Raw genomic sequence first — 22,911 nt, forward strand, 5'->3', positions numbered from 1 at the left:
AGAAAAGGAAAAATGAAATAGTGGTGGCAACATATTGCAAAGACATCAGGTTGATTAAGTCATTAACAATTTTAAAGTATCTTAATGCAAAACAAAGCTTATTTTTATCATCAGTATGTATTATCAGTCTCAAAAATAAAATGCTGAATCTCCAGAGAAAGTAGTAATGAGAGTTTTCATACGTATATTTTTGCTGATTCTTTTTTATTTTGTTTATGATATTTTTTTCAGTAATACTAAATCTTTTTTGTAGTAAAATTTGTCTAGCATTTCTTGTATTGCTTCTGAATTTTGAATGTTAGGACTTAGTATGTGTTTCTACAAATAAAAGAATTTGTTTATATTTCCCTAGTACTTATATGTTTTTACTGTTTTTATGTTTAAATCTTTGGCCTATTGGGAAATTATATAGTCTGTGGCATGAAGAATAAATCCAATTTTAGTTTTTTTATTAATGTCTATCTAGTTTCTTTAATACTGCTTATTTAAGTCTATCTTTTCCCTACTGATTTTAGATGCCATCCTTATAATATACTATATTTCTATATGTAGTTAGATTTATTTCTTTGTTATATATATATATATATTTTTTTTGTTCTTCCAAATGAATTTTATATTCAACTTGTATTTAAAATTAACTAGTTAATATAAGAAAAACAAAAAATAAGAATAAAGAGAGAAGAGTAAAAACAAATAACTGGTAGATTTAAAAAATTATTCTCCAAGTTTGAAGTGCAACATATTCACTGGTGATTCTTTCTAAGTATTTTCCCTTATGATTTATTTTTTTGACCTCAGGACTACTTAAAAATGTGTTCTTAATTGTGTGAGATTTCTGAAAAGTTTAGCTTTAAAAAATTAACATGAAATTTTATGGCAAAGCGATTAGAGAATATATTCTATATGACATAAAATCTTTAAAACTTTCTGAGATCTGCTTTATGTTCTAGAGAAATGGTTCTCCTTCCTACATGTACACTAGAATTTTCTAAGAAGATTTTTAGAATTACTCATATTTCTTACCCACTACAGACCAAATAAATCAGTAGTGCTGGAGGGTAAAATGCAAATATTTGTGTTTTTGAAGAGCTCTTGAGCAGATGTTACAAGGTCTAAAGCATAGTATAAGGTTGATTTTTGTATTTGTTCTAATTAAGCTTGAACAGGTACTAGACATGAGTTCTTTCAGTGTTCTTTGGATCCAATTTGCTAATTGTGGCGTACCAATGTGCACTATCTTTGATAACTTTAAATACTTGTCTATTCAAAAACAGAGAACTATTTTACAGTTACCCACACTAGGAGAGTGGGTTCACCAGTTTCATTTAATAATTGAAAGAATTGCATGCACTTACTTGTCATCTTATAAGACCATAAATTTAGTGTATGAAAGTTAAAAATTCTGTTTTAATTAATATCACATTTCAAAGATATTTTAATATGCATGTTCAATTAAGATATTTTAAAATTAATCAGACTATGTCTTTTAGTTCTCAATTGTCCCTCTTTATAGGAAATATTTTAATTTTATCTTATTTAAGAAATAGCAGTTTGCTTGCTATTTCAACAGTTTTAGGTTCATAGCAAAATTAAACTAAAGGTATAGATTTCCTATACTCCTCTGCTCCCACACATACATAACCTCCCTATTTTCAATATCCTCCAATAGAGTGGTACATTTTTGACAATTAAACATACATTAACACATCATTGTCATCCAAATTCCATAATGTACATTAGGAGTTAAGGGTTAGCTACTTTTTTTACTTTCTTCATATCTGGTTACAATCTCCACTGCTTAACTTTGTTCTTCTACATCTTATTACAATTTTTAAACTTTCTAATTTTTTATTTTAATTACATTCTGCATTTGCTTTCCAGAAGTTCAGTCATGTATGAAAAGATATGATTTTATATTTTTATCCAGTATTTTATATTATATTATCCCCAAAGAATTTTCTAAAAACATTTAAATCTGCTATATTGCTAAAAATAGAAGTTAGCAATCATTATTAGAAATAAATGGACAATCTGCTGTTCAAAGTATTCATAATGCTTATTTATACAAGTATTCTTATCATAGAGGAAAATTTTCAATTTTGGGCTAAAAGTAATAGTGCATAATTTTCACTAAGTACCCCACAAATTTGGTAAACATGTAGCTGATTTCCTTTTTGTTTTTTATTAAAAGCTTGTAAATTATTGAAGTATAAATTGCATTTTATTTTTGTAAACTTGATAGGTGACATTCCTTTTCTATTTCAACTCTAAAGGCACATATGGATTTTTAAGCATCTTTCCTGCAGTGATTCTTGCTTTTTCTAGTTACAAGACAATAAATGTCAGTGTTTATGAGGGCTGATAAGATTCTGAATTCTGTTCTGCTCTCATTGTTCCTGCTGCGAAATGATTGCCTATTTTAAAACCACCCAAATAGAGACTGATTGCTATTATGAACAAAGACTATTCATAGAAATAACCTTCCTTTTCAGCGTCATGGGTAGCAATGATGATGAAAAGTCACGTACTATACTGTAAGTCAGTCTGGAAGCACACCCCAGTCACAGGCACTGAATGTTTTACTCCCTTGCTTGTTCATCATTTAACCACTTAACCTATCAGCCATTCAACTCTGTCTCTTTTTCCAGAAGTAGCTATTTGATGTTCCCAGGCAAAACACATCTTCTTTCGCTTGCTATTCATTAGTGTCCATCAAAATATATCTTTCTATATTAAAAAAAAAAAAGGATGTGCAGAATAGAATGCCAGAAACGGGCTGTTTTCCTTGGTAATGGACAAATGATATCAATGGGTCTTTCCAGAGGTGAACCTCGTGTCTTTTAAAAGACAAATGATTCATCTGACAAGATAATAAATTGATTGGTTTTTTTGGGGAAGATCAGCAGAGAATTTCTTTTTCTCAGATGAAGAATTTAGAAAATGTTGTGAAAGGATATAAAAAAGAAGGAAAGAAAGAAATCTAGTTTACTTCAAGTGGATTCCAGTCAGAAACATGGACATGTAATACTGGGACATCTTCAAAGAAGATCTCTTCCTTGGCTGACATGTATTTGAGATAAGTAGTATTACTGTGGTGAGGAAATTAGTTTTAGGCAGTATTTAGAAACTTGTTGAGGAGGTTGGATAAAAAATGTCAGAGTGATTTTGTTTTATGAAAAAAATCACATCTTTATAATAATGTAAACTTTCTTTGTAATAATGTAAAACTCACTTCTTTCTGTTTATATAAAAAGTCAAATTGATAATACATACCAATATTCTTTTATTATTACAGAACAATATTTGAGACAAGGGCAAAAGGAACATTTTATCAACGGGATGCTCAATTTTATAAACGTTAACATTAAACTTTGTTTTCTGGCAAGCTGAAGATCTTTGCTCTGTATGCTCAAGAGTACGGAGGCTCTAAGTTAACAAGTTTTGAGTAAGCCTGGGTTCAGTAAGGCAAGAACAGGGTGAAATGGTAAGAAGACACTGTACTTTAGCCACAGAAAAAACAGAATCTATACAGTTTTAATTCCTTTATGTGCATAATGGAGATGGTGTGATAATTAACTTTATGTGTCAACTTGATTGGGCCACAGAGTGCTCTGATCTTTGGACAAACGTTATACTAGATGTGAAAGCATTTTGGATAGGATGAACATTTAAATCAGTAGCATGAGTAAAGCAGGGTGTCTTTCTTAATGTGCATCTCATTTAGACAGTTGGAGATCTGTATTGAACAAGGAGGCTGATCTCCTGAGAGTAAGAGGAGAGTCCTTCTGCTCTTTTTGAGCTTGGACACTGGCTTTTTCTTGTCTTCAGACAGAAAACTGAACCACTGATTCATTTTGAGTCTTGGGTCTGCCAGCTTCTGGATTGGAACTTATACCTTTGGCTCCTTTGGTTCTCTGACTGGAGTTGGAAAAACACTATTGGTTCTCTTGAGTCTACAGCTTGGTGATTATAGATTTTAGGAATTTTCAGCCTCCATAATGTCCTTAGCCATTTCTTAATGATAAGAATTTATATATGTGTATATCCTATCAGTTCTGCTTCTCAGGAGAACCTTGACTGATATAAATGGTAACCTTTATGCTTATATTCCTCATGGTCTCTACCCCTGTGCATTTTCTGAGCATAACAGAAACTATAGATGTAATCAACAATATCACACTGCAGTTTTCACACAGAGACAGCAAAATTCCCAATCTGCATTCTCCCCACTACTTGTTGATCAGCCCAGACACATTAATCCCTATTCAGCCCAGGGCTTAGGCCACAGGATAAGGTAAATGCACTTAGAATAAGAAACCTACTTTTAAATTTTGTTTATTAATAACCTAACTTTTTCCAAATTTAAAATAATTGAGGTGAGGACTAGTCAGTCACATATCTATATTTAGTGCCTACAATCAATCAAATCCTTAATGCTTTTTCTAAGAGAAAAAGCTTTTTAAAACTTAACCTTGCTTAAAGTTGAAGATGCTGATTTTTAATAACTAAATGTACCCAAATGAGCTTTACTCATTGAGGGCACTATGAAATGGTACTTTCAATAGACAATTATTTTATCATTGATCTTATGTAATCATATATAAAATTATGCTGTTTAGGATTCTAGGTGTGTAGCATTGTTGTCCATGTGGTTAAAAGAGAAAGTTTTGATAAGTCCTACATGGTCCTGGAAGATTAAGATTTCCATTAACTTGAGTCAAAGGTGACACTAGAACTAGCTCGTTTTAAGCTGTTCTTTCAATGCTTGTGGTTTTCATTGGTCCTCAGAAAAGATGCAGAAAGTCTTCCAGTAGCAAAGCAAGAGCTTTCAACTAACATGGGCCTACTCAGCTCGTCAATAATTCTCCAGTGGCACCACTATCTATGTTGCAGAAAGTGTTGTCAGGAAAATATCAAAAAAATGATCTGGATGCAAATAATTTTGCCAGCTCAGGATAATGATAGTGATGCAAAGCCAAGAAGAGGACTAAGGAATTAAGACTGACTTGACTTATTTATTTACTTATTTTTGTGGTGTTGGGATGGAACCAAGGGCCTCACACATGCCAGGCAAATGCTCTACCACTAAGCTACATCCCCATCCCAAACCCCAGACTTTAGAGCCTAAAGTTGTTTCCTCATTCTCTTTATAAAGTGCCACCTGCCACCCTTGCTCTTACCAAGGATTCCAAGCTGGAATGGAAAGGCTTGGGTGCCACTCATGTTTTGCTATCTCCTCTTGTAGACACTATACAATTTTGAAAATTTAGAAGTTCCAGAGAAATAAATCCAGTAGGTTGGGATTCATCCATTAATTCATTTGATCAGTAGTTTTTATAAGCTTATCGTGTACCGGGTACAGAGTTAAGCAATGGGGATACCAGTCCATCAATAATATAGACACCATGGCCCCTGTCATAAAGAAGCACACAACCAAGAGGTGAGACCTATGGACTTTAATCAGAGAATCATATGAATTGCAACAGGAATATACACCATGCAAAAGCTCTTATTACAGGGGCATATGACCTAGTTAGAAAGACCAGGAAAGGCCTTTCAAAGGAGGGAATGGTCAGAATGCAATCTGAAGAGTTGATGTCAGCAGGGAGTGTGATGAGTATAAGAGACTGAAATATATACAGGAAAGGTGTGCCTACAAAAGGAAAGTGGGTAGTAAGGAGATGTGTTGGGAGATGGCAAAGGAAAAACAGGGAGGAGATAGATCAGGCAGATTCTCAGAGGACATATTAAGGAGTTTCATAGTATTGAACTGTACTGTTTGACCTACTTTATGGGCAATTGAAAACTTTCAATATTTTTTACATTTTCAGAAAAGCAAAAGTACTCTAGTGGGAATAAATATGGGTTAAGAGGAATATATCTCCCAAAATATTAGTTATGGATTCAACTTCAGTTCCTTCAAAGCCTATTACTACTACTTATTGCAAAAACTCATATGTATTAAAATAAATGCTAGAAAGAGAGATTAATTCAGAAGGTTAAGCCATTGATTAAAGGGGAGTATATTGGCAAGAGAGAGGAAAAAGTTCCACTCAGGAATTCTAGTCTTCTGCAGTCTAATCTTATCTGAGCTAACCCTATTACTATAGGCAAACTAATTAACCTCTCTGTGCCTTGGTTGCTTATCTGTGGAGGGAAGATAATGATGACCTACTAATAGGAGTGCAAAGCATTCTGCAAGCACCAATAATTATATAAATAACATAAATAATTACTTATCCTGTTGTAAGATTCTAGTCCTCATCTCAGAGTTTAAACATCTTCTCTTTGCCTAAATGATACATCAGGTTTTATTTTTGTCAGATAGCACGAGAGCATTGTGTATGTATGTTAAGAGAGAGCTTGTGTTTATTTTCATATATAGCCAAATTTGTGTTCATTGAAAATGCGCTCTCTCTTACTGATTCCTATTGTTCAATCAGCAATACCCTGGATCCTAGGTAATCACATTAATTCGTACTGACAGCAGATGGTTTTAAAAGAGTAAAGAACTGCTGAGAGAGAAGGAGGGGTAGAGTGGGGTGGAATGGAAGAATAGTTACTTTTACCTCTTTTTTGAAAGGCTAACTCCTCTTGCCTGCTAAAGATGAAGAATATTTCCTTATTATTTTATAAGTCCATTGTAATTATATCAAATATAATGAAGCAATTCAAATTGGATCAGCAGGCCCATAACGTCATGCCAAGAAGATGAAGGGACTCCTACTTGGATTTTATTGTGGATTCACATTTAAATTGGCACTTCTTCTGTGATATTTCCAATAATTTTATGGGAAGTATTTATAAAACTTTGTTCTTTCAGTGGCATAAAAATTGCCCACTTCTGTAGTGACCTTTGGTTTTTATGCCACACTTTCTTTGGTTGATGGGAAGAAATCATAATCTTCTGGAACAATAAAATATTTACAGAATTGAAATAGCCATTTCTTTGTGAACTTGGAAAATTTTCTTTAATTATTTCCTTTCAAAATTTATGCCTAATAAATATGTGGGCTGTTTCTATGATGATACAGTGACTCACACGTGTTACTGCAATGTTTCTGTGGGTGTGATTTGGCCTACAGCCATGTGGCTGTGTGGAGCTCTTGGTTAGTGATCATGCCTGGCTGGTAAAGCATAATGAACTGGACCTGAACCTACCTTTTAGTTTTTGCCCATTGCTTTGCCTTATGTTACTGTTGTGGTTTTCTTGCTCTTTTGTTCAAGAGGAATTAGGTGTTAGTATTATTTTTGTGTGTGTGCAGGACCCAGCATTATCTCCAACATGCATCATATGTTTTATTAAATTCTCACCTCATTGCTTCTTCATTCTCAGTCCCCAATTCCTTCTGCTCTGATTTTGTTCTGGTTGGTTCCATTGAACTTTGAGGGTCAGGCTTTGTGGTCAAATCTCTGGAGGAATTTTTCTCGGAGTCTTTATCTATGGCAAAGAAGTAGTATATAGATAGAAGAATACACACCACTCTTGTCACAGTTATATTTGACAACACAAACTATGGAGATTCTGTTTGTCTTCCGGAATAGTCTTCAAGGAAGCCCTCCCCAAGGATTCCTGCTAAGCCAGGACCTTGTGCAGAAGGAGTTAACCTGTAGATCTTCAGACCAATAAAAAATACACTTAAAATTGGTATGTCATGTAATAGAAATTTTACATGGTATATATTTCTTCTTGGTATTAGCAAAGCTGAATATGAGCATTCATCATCCAGAAGGTATTTTTGGTTTTGCTAAATATTCATAATTTATTACTAAAGTTGATGCATCATAAAATCTGCAAAGCAAAATGGGCAGAAATGATATCATTATCTTAGAACTTGCATTCTAATTTTTATGAGATCAAATCTTTGATTTTGATTTGATCATCTTTAGCTATGATACCCTTTCTGTAGCAAGAAGTGACACAGACTAGCACATACTAGCTTTATTTTCATTTAGAAATTAAATTTTTCCTATCAAATCTACAAATACCATTTTCAATTAATATAGCTTAAATTGTAATTTACCCAGAGAAGAATCAAATCACTGGTAAATATTTGGATTAGAGAGAAGTCTTTAATAAAAGTAAATTACTTAAGATTAAAAGAAAATATAGAAGGTGAAAGGAAAAAAGAATACAATTTAATGATTATTCATTAGCCGGTTTCTAATTTATTTTTAATTGGATGTATTGTACTTATAAAATTGAAACCAAGGCATGAATCATCAATCTTATTGTATTATAATATTACAGTTTTAAAATTGAAGCAAACACAATATTGACAATTTGGATTTGCAAAAAATGTTAAATCAGTACATGATCACTTTACAAGTTTTCATCATAAAAGCCCTTTAGTATAAGATTTTCAGTGATCCATCTAAATATTTCAAAGTACTATTCTAGGAATATGTTTCAGGGATAAAAGGAATCGTAAAATTTAGTCACTACTTATAATTTTAAACACCTTATGAATAGGAGAGCACAAACCCCTGGATATCTTAGGGATACTCTATTTTTATTTTGAAATTATAATACTTTTGGCTAGAAGATAGAAAACATCACTAAATATGTTTCATTATTGTTCGAGAAAAACTCTCCAAAGTCCCAAATCTTTTGAGGGAACAAGGAGCCTTACCATAATCACCTCTTTAAAGTTTGTGTGTAAGGACCACATTTCAGGTGAAATGCTGCCATGTGTATGAAAATCATAGGATAGGGTTCTTTTTATATAGACATGTGGTGCGATATTGAGTATTATCAGTATGCAGTCGCTTTCAGAGTAAAAAACTAACACCCTCACTATGTTGTTTGGTAGAAAAGAGGTATTTAACAGAAATATGAGAAAGAGTCTATGTTCCCTATGTGTTTGGGTTTTGCATTATTATTTTTTTGTTTTTCTTTTCCCAACAGGGAAAAAAGAAGTCATTTTTCATATCTGTGATGTGATACCATGCTATACTGCTAATGAAGAAAGTGGCATCCTCTCCTTTCTCAGTATCCACAAATACTAAGACAATTACTGTTAGATATTTCAAAACAGAATTCTTAATGTCTGGATACAGATGTTTAGTGCATTTATGGACTGGAACCCTGGAGACTGTATATTGCATACACATTTTTTTTAAACATAAAGATCTAGAGTTAACATGGATGCCTCAAAGAAGTCTGAACCAAAAACTCATGATGGACTATTGTGTTCATATATTTTTGTAGAAGCAACCAGCCCTAAAAGAAAATTGGAATTAAAATAGATCATGACATATAAGTTAAAAAATCAGAAAAATTTTGAATTTAAAATAAGGAGAATCTATAAAACAATGTTTCTTATAAGATTTTATTGACTTTCTTATAAAACCACATGAGAAAAGCTGCATCCTATTCCTTCATTGTTCATTCAAACTACAGGATGTGCATTACATTTGCAATATAATTCTCTGACAGTACCAGTGAAATAACTGACTATTCTGCAATAATTCTTTTCTTCTATTTTTATAATAAATTTTAGTTTATCATCATATCATTTGGATTGAATTAACTCTATGTAGACCTACACCCTTATTCAGTCTTGCAGAGACATTCTAAGCCCTGCTAAAATGACACTGCCTCTATTGTGACAGGTCTTGGGTATTCAGGAATTAATTACAGTCTAGTTTGATTTGTGGATAAGCTGTTAATTACAAAATGAATACTTCATACCTCGTTGATTAAGATGAGGAACTAGTTATGGCTTATTCTTGGGATCACAGTAGAACCAAAACTGCAAAAAACCCAAGAGGACTTTAAAATAAAAGGATCCCCATCAACTGTAGTTCAGTGTGGGTGTCTTTTTATCCACACAGCATGTTATTTGAGGGAACAGATGGTCAGAGTGTTTGCATCATCCTCATGAAAGAGAAATCTAAAATACGAGGCAAAATCTTGCCTTGGCATCTGGGTGAAGTTTTGTCAACCACACATTGTACTTCCTAGCTTCACACATGGACAGCAGGATTCCCTCTTTTGTAGCCACCAAATGAATAGTTTCTTTCTGCCAGTCATGTTCTTTGCATGTTGTATAGCAATTGCCAGATCTCATCAGTACCCTTGGTCCAATTCTGCCCTGGAATGTGTGCCCATGGCAGAGAGTGAAAACTGGGATCAAAGGATCCTGAGATGGTTACTTTGACTGAATGTGCAGAAATGAATTCAATTGAGTTTGCCCTTCACACACCTGGCCAAGTCTGTCTCCAGTCTGGCAGCACATCATACTGGGCCTGTATAATACACTTCCAGTCTGTTTGGCCCCTGGAAGCAACACATCATGGCGGCTGCATCAGGTGTGAAACATCTGCTTCCCTCTTCAAGAGAGGAAATAAGTGATGTGGAAACACATTGACCTTCCACATTTTATCAGGGGCATTAAATAAATGTTGGAAAAGGGTTGATCAAGGAAAGAACCTAATTTGGAATAAGGCTGTGAATGAGAAAAGTGCTTAACTGGCTTTTTTTTTTTTTTTTTTTTTTGGATGCATGTGAAAAGAAGAAAACTCAAAAGACTTTTATTGGTTGGAATGTGTGTTCTGGGGGATGGTATCATTTCTAATCCCTCAATTACCAAATACATTGTAGTTCCTGTCTCAAAAATAAATCTTCTTTCATTAAGAACCATCAGTGCTTGAGTAATTAGATATTGGATGAATTAATAGAGACTGAGTCTCAACACTTTTATTAGATACATAAATGATAATATCATTTGTATCTTAATGAATGAATATTGGGAGTTAATGTAATGAATAACACAGTTTTAACAACTAGATAACTGGTAATTATTTTCAGGTACCAAGTCGATAGTTTTTATTTGGCTTGTGGTTAACTTCAGAATTGCTAGATGTATAATGTCTTTAGAATAATTTTACTTTTAATACCTTGATCACACTTAAAATTATATATCTGTAGATTGTCAACTGTCATGGAGGAAGTTAACAGCACAACAATGCACATGAAATGGAATGTGAAGAGTGCCCTAAAATGTCATTCACAAGGACAAGAAAAAGGAGTATTTTATATAAAGAAATGTGTAATCTATTAAAAATTCAGAGGAGGGACTCAGAGTAGATGAGATTTCTGGAAACCAATCCATCTGAGGAATGGCTTAAGGAACTTAAGTTCTTTAGTTAAGGTACTGAAGATGTGCTAGTAACATAAGAGTTATTTCAAATTCTTTGAAGACTGTAACATAGAAAAGACAATAGATTTATTTTTTACATTGTAGTAGGCAGAAGGAAGACCTATCAGTGGAATTTATAAAACAAACAATAATCCTTAAAAACATTGTAACAACCTGCCTGACAACAAAACACATTGCTTTGTGGACTGGAACTATTCAGGAAGAAGCTAGAACCTGCGTTGAGAGAGGCAGAATGGGATCAGAGCTTAGGTGGCCTTTAAAGTACTATAAAGTCTCAAAGGGATATTTAGGATGGCTTTGGACTTTAGGACACATCATTTCAAAGTAAAGAAATGAACAAATCAATAAAAAAAAAAAAAAAAGAATAGGTAGCTTGGGTACCATGGGAGGATCAAGGGATCCTGTCCTTTGTCAATGTCATGCTTGGTTTCAGGGACGTTTTAAATTGAGATTAGTTCATATAGAAAACACATTTTATGTACAGATATTAAGGAATGTGGGGAGTTACCAATGCTGGATACTGAACAAGGAGCTCTAATCCTTACATCACTAATTCTCTGGGTGACTCTGGGCAAGTCGCTTTTTTATAGCAGTTTCCTCATCCATAAAATGAGAAACACTTTTCTCATGGGGATTTCTGTGAGGATTAGATAAAGACTCCATTTGAGAAAAATGCAATATAAACACAAAGTGTTCCACCAGCCAGACTGGCAGACTGGGTAAATTGTTCCCTCTCTTCTTTTTAAAGAATATATTAACTCTTTCAGGGATGCAAAGTACTATTGTATGAGGGGCACGCAAGAGCTTCCATTTACTTAAGACAGTTCCAGGGACCAGGAAAACATATGTAATTTCCCACAAATCAGTGTTGTTCTTATCAGAAAGAAGCCTAAAAGCACAGTTTAATTGAATTATGCAAATATATTTAAATCTTGCAAACTACAAAAACATAGCACTTACGTTTTCTTTTTAAAAAGAAGAAACCCATAGCCCATCCATGTTTGTTAGACTCTCTCTCCTAAGGTTTTAGTGTATAAAACAGTAATAATAGGGGTCTGGGGTTGTGGCTCAGTGGTAGAGTGCTTGCCTAGGATGTGTGAGACACTGGATTTGATCCTCAATACCACATAAAAATAAATAGAATAAAGGTATTGTGTCCATCTACAATTAAAAATATGTAAAGAAAAACACAGTAATAATAGTAATTTCATCAGTCAATCTGGTCTTCTATTAGGTATTTAAACTGGGATAGGTTTTCTATGTCTAGCTTCTCCTTTTAGCCGGTGAAGCTCTTCTCTGCTTCTCCCTCATCTGTGAGGCTGTTCTCTCTGTGCTACATGCAGGGATGGCAGCTGATGATGCACACTGCAGGCACCTGACCTAGAGAGTGTGGCTTGTCCATAGCTGGCCGGTGACCCTGATGATGCTATGAAGGGCTCTGCCCAATGGGAAGAGTGACTATTATCTAAATCGGTTAGACTGCTTTCTCTGGAATTTGGACTAAGAAATAAATAGTGGGAATGAGAGCAGTGCAGGGTAGATATGCAGAGAAACACAGAGGTCATGGGAAATGAAGCCATGTTCGCTGTGAGAGGCAGAGAATGTAATTAGCTCTTAGAGCTGCCTCTGTCCCCTGAATGTCTTTTCAGTTTCATTTATTCACAAATTTCCTACAAGAAGCTCCTGCCACTCATTGAAGGTGCCCTGATTATGTCTCTGTCCCTTGCCAAACCATCACAGGAATTTTCCTCATCGTTTCAAACTAGAAAACACATTTATATTCATCTTTTTTTTTTCCCAACTAAGATTTCACATCCAAGTTTATTCATTTCTCAATTCTTTTATTATTATTATGTTGGTCATCATTTTGCAAGTACACTTCTTGTTAAGTTTTACAAATCTAATTGTTTACTATGTAAGACTATTTCTGTTTGGATGAAGCAGAGAAATTCTTAAGTACTTTTGATTAAAAAATTTCATACTTAAAAGATATATCCTCATCTTATCTTTTGGCTGATGAATAGAACTGATAGTTACCGGGGTGGACTATACTACTAAAATTAGCCATAGTAGCACCTCCCGTGTACATCAGTCAAGTTGGTTGGTCTTAGGGAAACCTGTATAGATTCTTGTAAATTAAATTTCAGTATAGACATTTTCCAAGTCTACATAGACAAATTAGATTGTATCTTCTAATTGTTACTGCCAGGGACTGAACATTGGTTTCCTCCTTAAAGAAACTAGAATTTCTTCCCTTTTTCTGACCTACTATTTGTTTTTTAAAAATAAAATAGTTTATTTTATTTACATATAAATAAAATAAACTATATATATTTTTTAGAGAGAGAGAGAGAGAGAAAGAGAGAGAATTTTAATATTTATTTTTTAGTTTTTGGCGGACACAACATCTTTGTTTACATGTAGTGCTGAGGATCGAACCCGGGCTGCACGCATGTCAGGCGAGCGCGCTACTGCTTGAGCCACATCCCCAGCCCTTATATATATATATATATTTTAAGAGTTGTTTTATCTCTAGCACAGTTTTTGAACATTGAAGATTGCTATTTAAACTTAGAACTGGCTGAGACACAAGTTAAGTCAGTTTGGATCAGAGGTCAGGAACTAGGGGAGCCTTGGGATACCTCTGTAAGCCTGGGAATGAACTACACTCGGAGCCCAGAGGTCTTGGCTATGGATAGCTGTTTGACACAGGAGGCCCAGCAATGTTTACCCACTCGCAATCTGTTTGCAAAACAAAGTCTGGGGAGGACACCATGAGGAACAAGGAGAGGAAGAGGAAGAGTATTACTAAAAACAATGCCAGACTTCGAATTTTGTCCAGGGAAGTTAATGTTCATGTGCATAAACAACATTGAGTATCTATTAGGTGGTTGGTTAGAGGCCACAAAATGATCTTGTGAACTACATTGGACAAGAATTCAGGTTTTTTTCTTAATGATTAAAAAAATGATAATGTCTAAACATTAAAAAATGAACATTCAAAAACTGAGAAATTCAAATTACGGTTTGTATTTATAGTCTTTCTGGACATCTAGTAGCCCTTGACCATCATCCCTACGTGGTAGTGATAGGTGCTGAGTGGCCTGTTTAGACAGAACATGGGTGATGCTCATTTATGTTCTTTATCTGTCCTGTGTCAACATTGGAATTTACTAACTTCATTGCTAAGTGCTTTAAATATATTACCTAATTTAACTCTCATTCATAACCTAGTGACTGTGATATCATTCTTATTTTATGCATGAGCAAACTGAGACGTAAGAGATTAAATACCTTGACTAGAAAGTTTGGAAGTAGCAGAATTAGGATTTGAATTCAGGATGTCAAACTCTCAAATGCTCTTTCTGGTATATATATGTATATCCTTTAATATAAATTTTCATAATTGCTTGTAGTAAATATCAATTTTGCTTTTTAAATGTTTACTTTTTATATTTAAAATTGGGCTATTCTAAAGCTGTATGTATTAGACTTCTACTGCTGCTGTAACAAATTGCCACACATTTAATGGCTTAAAATAACACAACTTTCTTTTCTTTTAGCTCTGAAAGTCAGAAGTCCAAAATGCATCCTGTGTTCCTTCTGGAAACTTCAGGAGAGATTCCATTTCTCTATCTTTTCTGGCTTCTAGAGGTTACTTGCCTTGCTCCATTTGTGGCCCTTTCTTCCACCCCTAGAATGCATGGATCCAACCCATGCTTTCATTGTTCCATCTCTTTCTTCTGCCTCTGACCCTCTTGTTTTTCTTTCATAAGGAGACTTGATTACACTGGGATACCTTGAAAACCCAGGATAATCTTCCCATCTCAGGAACCTTAATAACATAAGAAAAAAATCTCCATCTAAAGTAACAAATTAATAGGTTTTGGGGATTAGAATGTGGTTTTGGGTGGCTATTATTCAGGCTATCACAGCACACTTGTATAAGCTCTCAACTTTGCCCCCTTTTCACATGAATAAGTTCACTTTAACACATTATAGACCATTATTAGGTAAGTCATTTATATATTCTTAAAGGGTACCAAAATGTTTGTTTAAAGAAGCATTTAAGGTAATATACATGAAGTAGAAGCCTAAGAAAGATAATTGCAATCCAAAGAGGACATTAGTAAGTTATCTTTATTTGAATCCAAAATGTGTTGCGTTCTTCATTTCCATGGCAGATATAAATTAACCATGCTCTGAAGAAGATAAGAGTTCTATAATCAGAAATCAACATCTGCAGATTTTGTGACATTGCACCTGCATGTTTTGAAGTGAAGAACATAAAAATACCAAGCATATATCAGAAGCTATCTTTAAACACTAATAATTTTGCTTTTTCAAGACAAAATATCTTAAATATAACTTATTCCTCTTACAGTCTTTCAAGATATGCTAAGTCTGCAGATTAAAAAGAAAAAAATGATTTTTTCCCTTTTCACTCAAATAGCTCCTCTGTTAAATGAGACTTCACAAAAGAGATTTTATTACCAGCTATGAAAAACTTAAGCTTACAAATACACTCTGAAAAAGTGTAACAAGGATCAGAATAAACTTGTCATCCCAGAGATGTGATCCTTAGTCTTAAGCCATTTTGTATTTTTCTGTGTGAAGAACTGTAATTTTGAAAGCATCACTATTATTAACTCACAATAAACCTGAATTGTAGTTTAATTATCTCAATAATTCTGTGTTTTTTTTTTTTTTTTTTTTTTTGCTTCCCTTGACTCAGATATGTTGTGTTTTTTTTCCTCAATACTTCTGTTAATCACATTTTAGTGTATGCCATGAAGAGTGTTGTGTGATCTACAGAAGGGTCTTCCTGCCCTTTGAAAATATTTTGAGGATTGAAGAATGCGTTGTCTTTAGTTGTTGATAAAGAAAAGCAATTCTACACTTTCACTCTATCCTCTCACTGTTTGAGGAGTTACTTTATGTGAGGTTTTTTTTTAACAGAGATGGAGCTTATGATTCTTACCTGCTTTCCTCTTTCATCGACACATCATACTAAATATTTTAAATCAGATCATCTAACAATTCAACAGCCACAGTTAAGCCATCAACAAGGAAGTGGATTTATATTGCATTCATATTGAAAAACATTATAGAGCATTTCCTTTTTTAAACTTAAATTTCCTTCTCAGGTAAGTGAATGCTAACTATTATTAGGAGAATACTGCCTTCCTGTTTTTTTTTTTTTTTGGCTGAGATGAAAGTGCAGAAGAAAGTTAGTGATAAAAACATCTAATCTGTAGAAAAACAAGAAAGTATTCTTTATATTCTAATCTGCATAATAATACAGAACATCAAAAGAAGTATGTAAATAAATAAACTCAAGGAAACTAAAGTGAATTTTTTCCTTAGTTGTTTTGTTTAAAAAGTATATTGCTAAATGTAGACAGAGATGAGTTGTAAAAATTAATTTGAAAAAAAAATCAATATCTTTATAATGTTATAATAATGTTCCTACTGGGAATATCTTATTTCCTTCCAGTGATTTAAGTTTACCATTTATCTGTCAAATTTGGTTGTTTTCTTCATATATGTTCTTTTCTCTTAAATAGGAACAGTTACATTTAATTTAGTGGGGCCATTTTTTCAGAGTACTGCTTTTGATTGAGGGGATATTCCTTAACAGGAATTAACTTATTTACAACCTTTCTTGTGATTTATTTCTATATTTATCTACTTATTTCTTGGTACTGGAGGTTGAACCCAGGGCATTGTGCATGCTAGGCAAGTGCTCTACCACAGAGCTACACTCCTGTCTTGTGATTCATTTCTTTATTTACAATCTTGCTTGTAATTTTATGTATTTCTTATTTTTTCCTTCTTAGAGATGAGAAGTTTTGACTAATAAGAACTGAATTATGTTTTAGTTCAAATATTTGTTTTAAGCACAAATGGAAAGTCATTAAAAACCATTATACACAGGAGTTGTCTAGTAGATGAAAAACAAAACATTTGTTCTCGTTTTATGGCAATAATTTTATGTCTTCACATTTCTCAATGGTATATTCTGTTCTATCATTTTGGGGTTTTCTTAGTTAGAATGTACTATTTACATGTGAAAGAAGGAGAAAGGGCTAGAAAGAAGTGCTGAGATTAGTTTGCATTAGGACCTATACAATCAGGTGAAGGGATTTAGATTTTGTCTTGTATACAACATGGAGGCACTTAAGGTTCTCGAGCGGAGGTATGGGGTCAAACTCCTGGCTAATGGAAAGTAATATATAAATAATTTATACTATTTATCCAGTCCTGGGCTGGATAAAAAAGGGAGAGATTGGATAAAATAAAGTCCTAAGTAGAAATGGGAGTGGTGTAGGCACATAAGGCCTAAACCAGGATGGGATTGCCAAGGAAGCAAGTGGGTTTAAGGGTCATTATGAAAGGTGATTTGGTGATTATTTCCCTTACAGGATTCCTAGGTAGAAGAATGGAACATGAGTGAGAGTTGAAGATTTAAAAAAATATTTGTACCAGAAAATGAAGTAAATCAGGAGAGGGAGCTTATTTGAATGAGAAGATAAGGAATTCAATTTTAAATATGCTTTCTTTTCCTAAAGAAATTCAATTTTAAATATGCTTTCTTTAGAAAAAGAAAGCATATTTAAAATTAAATTTTTTAAAAAAAATTTTAAAAGAAATTTTTCTTTCTTTTTTTTAACATAGTCCAATATTTTCCATAAATAGAGGTATTTATGGAAAATATTGCACGAGATTTAAAAAAAATTGCTCTGATATGAATTCAGAATTATTCACATAGAGATGAGATTTCTAACATAGAGAACTGATGAGTGATAGGAGCACTGAACCTTTCAACATGCACAACCCACATCTGCTTTAATGTTTTTATAACCCTTATCATTGCCTGAAATTTTTATGATGTGCTTGCTTGTCTATGATCAATTTCATTTTCTCTAGAATACAAGTTCCATGTTAGCATAGACTTGATCTATATTATACACCACCATATCACCAGTGAATGGAATGGCACCTTTTCATGCTAGGCCATAAAAAAGCATCTAGTGAATGCATGGATGAGTGACTGAATGAAGAAATAACAATTTTGTGACTATTTAGCTCTTCAACCCTAGATAATTCACCTGGTCAAGGACAAGTGTTTCATCAGACAACATGTTTCAGGAAAATATGCATTTCACTGTTTTTTTTTTTTTTCTATAGATTTCATTCTGACCTTGTGTTTTGGTGTGTGGCTCTTCAGATGTGATTGGAGTCCTCTTAGTTTTCAGAGACGTTTCTTCATTTTTGTTTTCTTCCTTTAAGAAACAAAATAGAGATTATAATGTAAATAATTTACATAAAAATGAAGTTGAATGTAAGATGTAACACCTTCTTCTCTAAATTATAATTTACTCTTTAAAATTTAGCATTTGCTTATAACATACTAAAAGTAATGTTTCTTGCACTTAAATGGACATGGTTGGCCCTAGTATTGAGTAATCAACTTTGACCCCCACAGTGTTTTTAGCTTGGAAACTCTGATTTTGTCAGTGTATCCCTGGCTCATGTTCCTCCCAATCCTGGTCTTCACTTCACACAACCCTAGTGTTGGTCCCAGTCGAGGTCTTTAGTGGTAGAGTTTAAAATAGTGGAGAGAAGAAGCTGGTTTCATCCCTTCATTTATAACTCTCTGCTTTCCCTTTATGATTTCATTTTGCCTCTACCGCAACATTTGTCTGAGGAACAGAGTGAAATATAAACTCAAAGCACAGAAAGGTTGGATCTCAAGCTATGTGTTGTCTAGTAGAGGAAAACACACCCAAACAGGTAAGTGCAATAAAATGTAGGTGATAAGATGATATCTGATGAGGACAGACATAGGGAAAAAATAGAGTGGTCAATTCTAATGGAGTAAAAGGGTAAGGAAGCAGAAAGTTGAGTAGTCACTGATTTTATGAAGATGAGTTTTTTTTTTTTTTTTTTCAGGTGGACAAGACATGGAACACATGTATTCTAGGTAGATGTGTTGTTAATGTAGAGGGTGAAGAGATATTATAGTGGAAGTGTTTCAACAAGGAAAAGTGTGAGATTTTGAGGTTAGAAAGTCAGCAGGGACAAGGATCCTGATATTCTTGTGTGCTGATATGTAGTTCTTGATATTATTTATGGATACTTGTCATAAAAAATATTTTAAGCTGAAAAGTAAATTAATCAAATGATTTAAGTCTCACAGTAACCGTATGTAGTAGTCAAGACAGCCATTGTTATTATGATGGTTTTCAATAGAAAACTGAGTTGCTAGTTCATATGACTGTGGCTAGAAGGCAAGAATCCAGGAGAACTTATGAATAATGACAAAACCTTTTGACTTCAATCAAGTACCTTGCACCATGTTAGGATGTTATTCAAAAACAATTCTGTCATAGTTTTTATATGTTGTATAAATGCATATTTATGTGAACATTGTCTTTTTATGAAGTAAGAGAGTTTGTATTAGTCTCTAGTTTGCAGTTCTTTTATTATTGGTTATTGGTAAGTAGGAATTACTTATGATCTTTTGGTTTATGAATGAACTCTTCACATGACACTTTAAAAAGTAGTATAATTGATTTATTTATTCTTAGATATTTCCTTAAATGAGTCAAATAATCTATTATTTGAGACTTATTGTTTAAATGCCATTTTAAAAGGTTATATTTTATGGGAAAAAATAGGGTTACAACTTTCTGTCATTTATAACATTTAGCATACTTAAAACTGAAAAAAACTATTTTTCCTATACCCACATGGTCTTTGAAAGAACTAATGCACATAATTTCCAAATATGGCTTTGGATAAAATGTGATGCCAGTAGTCTTTATGATTAACACCCAGAAAGTATGGCTGTCAGGATGGCAGGGGATATATATACTTAAGAATTTTTTTTCTACCTGGGCCTCGTTTAAGAACTTCAGCATTACTGTTCCTAAAGGAAGGAAAACTCTTTAGAAAGTTTCTGCTCATTTTACCTTCTCTCTAACACCCCTTGCTCCTGTAGTCAGAGTATCTGGAAAGGCTCCTCTGATATCCTCTGTTCTGAGGCAGTAGCCTGGTGATTTAGCTTTCAAGTACTAATGTCAGGAAGAATAGGACTCCTGGCCAGGCTCTGCCATTTGTCAGCTTTTTATAAGCAGTGAATCACAGTAGGACCCAAGGCTTTTGTGAGGACTACATACAATCATGCTTGGAAAAGGCTTAGCACATCACTTGGCACATAGCAATTGCTTTTAGCTGTCATGTTGTCTAAGAGAATAATATATTCATTATTTCTGTATGCTCTGTGGGGAAATAATTGTGATAGGCAAGGGTTAAATATGAATTCATTGAATATCCTAGAGCAAAACACAGCAAGACTACCCGAAGGAATATATACCCAGCTCAATATTTGCAACACTCCATGAGTCTATAAACATGCAAGTAATTTTGCATTGTAGGATTATTTTTTTGACATAAGAATTAGAAAGAAGCCCAGGTACTCTCATAAAGCAATGCTAACACTTCTCTCCACTGCAAGGAGAGTCAACGGTAATCAGCTAAGGAAGGCAACTATTCCAGGACAATGCTAAGTAACAGAATGTTGTCCCTGCTCCACATTCATTCCCTGAGGTATACCCCTGCTTGTGCTTAACATCTCTGATCCAGCTTTTTGAGATGGTAAATTATTGGTCTAAAGACCTTAGGTAACTTTAAAGTAAATCAGGAAATTGATTCCAGAGATAATTTTGAGCAAACATTGCTCTTATAGTTGTCACTTTGAAGTTAAAACTGTCATCAAACCTTAAATTATTAATAATGATAATTATAATTACCACTCAGAAAGTACCTACTGTGTATTTTGTGTATACCGTCTCTGCTTCTTCTAAGGAAGCTAATAAGCAGTTATTATGATCTCTATTTACAGATAGTCTTAGAATTAAAAAAAATAATCTATAGAAGTATTTCTTCTCCTTGGCAGGATGAAAATTTTGCACCAGAGAATTCCATGTTGTGGGGGGCTGTTCTGTACATCCTGGGTGTTTAGTAGCTCTTCTAGACTTTATCTGCTGGATGTTAGTAACATTCCCACTCCTAAAATGTGACAACCGAAAATATCCCAAGACACTATCAAAGGTCTTCTGAGTAGCAACATTGCTCCTTATCGAGAACAAATGTTCTGGAGAATTTATTCATAAAATGAGTTTTTTTTAAGACCACATGCTAGACATTCTTTGTTGAAACTAAATCATACAGCCATATTTCAATATTTGAGAAATGATTTACTATGATAATGGTAGAAGTGAAACTTGTTAATGGGAAGTCATACGTGGCTTTCCCAAATCCTAATATGATCTCTTAAATGTTTATTATTCTATTTTAAGCCAATATTTATGGAATCCATAAATCACTGAGTATATACTCCAAATAGCCAACAACTAGGACAGCACAAGTAAAACTGTTAATAATCTTATCTATCACAGCATTTGTTAGCTTCTGTTACCAGACAAGAAGTGGTGAGAATCAAGACAAACTCAGGAATGTGAAGAACATACCTGTCCTGGGGATTGCTGGGTCTGATGGCTCGGATGAGAACCGTGCCCTTTCTCATGGTTCTCTTCGGTGGGCTGTACCTTGTTGAATTTTATTCTCAGTGACTTAAACATCTTCTCTGAAGTGGTACTGAAAACCCTCTGTTTTTATGACCCTGTGTCTTGAGGTAGAGAAATGTACTTTGTTTTTCTTTTCATTAGTAGACAAGCCAATTAGTTGTTTAATCAGGATTTTGTTCTGGTTAATTCCTATAGGCAACTCCCTCGCTTCTCAGAGCTTCGGCTTAAAAGCAGCAAATTACTTCTGCTTGGGTGATTTGCACTCTGTTTATGAACTTTCTAGAATCAAAATGCCCCTGTGAATAATTTATAAGTGGAGGATTAAACAAAACTTCATAGTTGATTTGAGTTGTTTAAATGTGATCATGTTGCCCATTGGTTTGTTTTCTTTCTTTCTTATTACTCACCTAGCTGGCTCCATCTAATTTTAAACAAAGTAATACATGCAAATGATTCAAAAACAGGCCGTGCATGAGGTTCTAATACGAAGCAAGCAGTTTACTTCCCTAGTGCTCACCTCTAGTGAGCACTGAGGTAACTGTCTTAAACATTTTTTCCCCCTATTCTGGTGGTTGATTTTCGTATTGCTGACAACCCTGCTCATTCTACTCTTGTGTATGTGTGTGCCAATTTGGACCTTAAAACTCTGAGAGGCACAGAACAGGATCAGGAATTGTTAAGAGAATCTTTTCTTTCTACTTAGAGCCCCAAACTTTCTTGATGTTCTGTGCTCTTTGACTCTTTTTTGTTTTATAGTCTATCAAGATGAACTTCCCCGCCCTCCCTTAATGACATCACTTCTCTTGTGCACTTTTAAATTAAAACAAAACCTTTAAGCAATAAGACCACTCTCCACATCCCCCACATCCAGGGCAACCTGCTTCAATTCAGATGCTTCTTGCCCTCTGTATTTTGCCATTTGGTGTTTTGTTTTAGATAACAGTTATACATTTCAAACTTGTTACAGTTCATACCTCAGAAAAATGAGGTACTTGTGAAGGAATAATTTTCATTTGGTTTTCAAAATTAATAAAATCACATGTCCCTTATTGATTTTAAAAACATATTAGAAGTTTTGGTTTTAGATGTAGCCATTTTATCTAATAATTAACTTGATTGACTATGGGGTTTAATTTATATGTCCTGGAAAC

At 33.9% G+C, this 22,911-nt stretch overlaps 1 protein-coding gene across 1 annotated transcript in view; it reads right to left on the bottom strand.

The window, feature by feature from the left end:
• The window catches only part of Cngb3 (cyclic nucleotide gated channel subunit beta 3), a 134,202-nt gene extending 112,388 nt beyond the window's left edge, over positions 1–21,814 (bottom strand). The window contains exons 1-3 of the mRNA XM_076836248.1: positions 21,704–21,814; positions 18,370–18,451; positions 7,315–7,441 (exon numbers count right to left, since the gene is read on the bottom strand). Of these exons, the coding sequence (XP_076692363.1) occupies positions 7,315–7,441; positions 18,370–18,451; positions 21,704–21,814 (320 nt within the window). The remainder of the gene's footprint in view (positions 1–7,314; positions 7,442–18,369; positions 18,452–21,703) is intronic.
• Between the last annotated feature and the right edge of the window lie 1,097 nt (positions 21,815–22,911).

Source organism: Callospermophilus lateralis, chromosome 16 (genome assembly GCF_048772815.1).
Source record: "Callospermophilus lateralis isolate mCalLat2 chromosome 16, mCalLat2.hap1, whole genome shotgun sequence".
Classification (NCBI taxonomy): domain Eukaryota; kingdom Metazoa; phylum Chordata; class Mammalia; order Rodentia; family Sciuridae; genus Callospermophilus; species Callospermophilus lateralis.